This window comes from Cyprinodon variegatus, unplaced genomic scaffold (genome assembly GCF_000732505.1).
Source record: "Cyprinodon variegatus isolate N-32 unplaced genomic scaffold, C_variegatus-1.0 Scaffold376, whole genome shotgun sequence".
Taxonomy (NCBI): domain Eukaryota; kingdom Metazoa; phylum Chordata; class Actinopteri; order Cyprinodontiformes; family Cyprinodontidae; genus Cyprinodon; species Cyprinodon variegatus.
In genome coordinates this window covers 70,570-72,266 of record NW_015150829.1, presented here as the reverse complement: position 1 = coordinate 72,266, position 1,697 = coordinate 70,570, and the positions used below count along the sequence as shown (strand labels likewise).

The 1,697-nt window shown below is 51.0% G+C and overlaps 1 protein-coding gene across 1 annotated transcript in view; it reads right to left on the bottom strand.

Moving 5' to 3' along the window:
• The window catches only part of LOC107092339 (ATP-binding cassette sub-family C member 9-like), a 21,095-nt gene that overhangs the window by 12,569 nt on the left and 6,829 nt on the right, over window positions 1-1,697 (bottom strand). The window contains exons 3-7 of the mRNA XM_015386746.1: window positions 946-1,087; window positions 735-856; window positions 494-660; window positions 310-411; window positions 74-214 (exon numbers count right to left, since the gene is read on the bottom strand). Coding sequence (XP_015242232.1) covers window positions 74-214; window positions 310-411; window positions 494-660; window positions 735-856; window positions 946-1,087 — 674 coding nt within the window. The remainder of the gene's footprint in view (window positions 1-73; window positions 215-309; window positions 412-493; window positions 661-734; window positions 857-945; window positions 1,088-1,697) is intronic.

Here is a 1,697-nt window from a genome sequence, read left to right as displayed (position 1 = left end):
CCATTGATTATTCCTCTTCCTTTAATGTAGCAGAAAAAGAACGAATCGGCGTCTGGAGCGCGGCTCTGCTCACCCTCTGATCCTCATAGGCGTCTTTGAGCCTCAGGTAGTTGGTCAGGGCTCTCATGGCGATGGGCAGCTTGCCGATCTTCTTCAGCTCAATGGGCCTCTTATGGGCCCCGATGATGAGCGGGTTCATCCACCAATACGTCGCCTGGAAACAGAAACAGACCAAGAAAAGGATCCAGAACGGCAACAGTCAGGAAGAACCGCAGGGTTCAGGATGGAAGGAGGGAATCAGAGAAGCACCTTAGAGAGCAGGTTGACAAACGGCTGCAGGAAGCGGACCCCCAGGTCCTGCAGGTCCTCCGGGGGCTTCACCTTCTGGGGGTTGGTGAAAAACATGTATTTCTACCAAAAAAGAAAAGACAACCAGAGCTGAATTAGTGAACCGGATCATGGAGGTGAAGCAGGAGGAGATGAGGCCACCAACCCTGACTCTGATGACATTGATCTCCACGGCCATCAGGAGTCCGTACAGAACCACCAACAGCGCCGTGATGCAGAACCTCAGGTGCTTGAACCTGATCCCAAACTCTGCAAACTTCCACAGCTTTATGGACTTGGTTATGAACGCCAAGACCCAGTAGATGAAGAGGACTGAGGGCAGAGGCAGAAGGTGGAGCGTTAGCAGATCAGCTTCAGCTTCAGTGGGTCTTACCTTGGGGCCTTACCCAGCAGCAGCTTGGGGAAGTTGGACGTCTCGATGTTGTGGTAGTAAACCACGGACGTCGTGGCTGCGATGAAACCCATGAAGGCCGGCATGAAGAGGTGGAGGTGGTTGGTGCTCATCATCCTACAGAAACAAACAGCATCAGCGTCTAGCAGCTGCAAACATCGGCGTCAGGAAGGGTTCTGGCGCAGGAAGTCCTGCCGCACACTGACGTGTTGGAGACGATTCCCTCGGCGAACTCGCACACGTGGACGAAGAGCAGCAGGAAGGTGAGGATCCACCTCATGTTGTGACCCGGAAAATGAAGCCAGGTGTTGTGATGGATCTGCACCTTGGAGCTCTGACTGCCCCAACCTGGAGGACAGAGACACAGACTGGTGAGCAGACCGGATGGATGCTCCAGCTACACACAACAGCGATACGTCAGACAAATCCAGAGACTTTCCTTTGTGTTTGATCGGCAGACTGGAGAAGGTTTGATTTCAGCTCTGTGCGGAGATCAAGCGTGGTTCCTCAGGGCTCTGTTCTTGCGTGACTTTTGGTTCATTGTTCCCAAATATGCTGCTATAGGCTTAGACTGCTGGAGGACATAGGGAACCTTTTTTCATCATTCTGCTTCATTCTGTCTCTATTCTCCCACTCTGCAGAATTCAATCTCTAACGTTCTGCTCTCTCTGCTTTTTCTCATAGTAGCCGTTACACCAATAGAATTCACTGAAATGTGAGGAGACCTCCCTTCAGTAATCTGTTACACACTAAATAAGGCGTCTGAACCTACAACCTCCTGCTGCCTTCCTCAGGGCCCAGATTTCAAATATCTTGTTTTGGACCAACCAGATTCAAAGATCTGGATGTACTTCAGCCAGGATACACAGGTCTTGCCTTCTGGTTATAGCTGCTATAGGCTTAGACTGCTGGAGGACATAGGGACCCCTTTTTCATCATTCTGCTTCATTCTATCTCT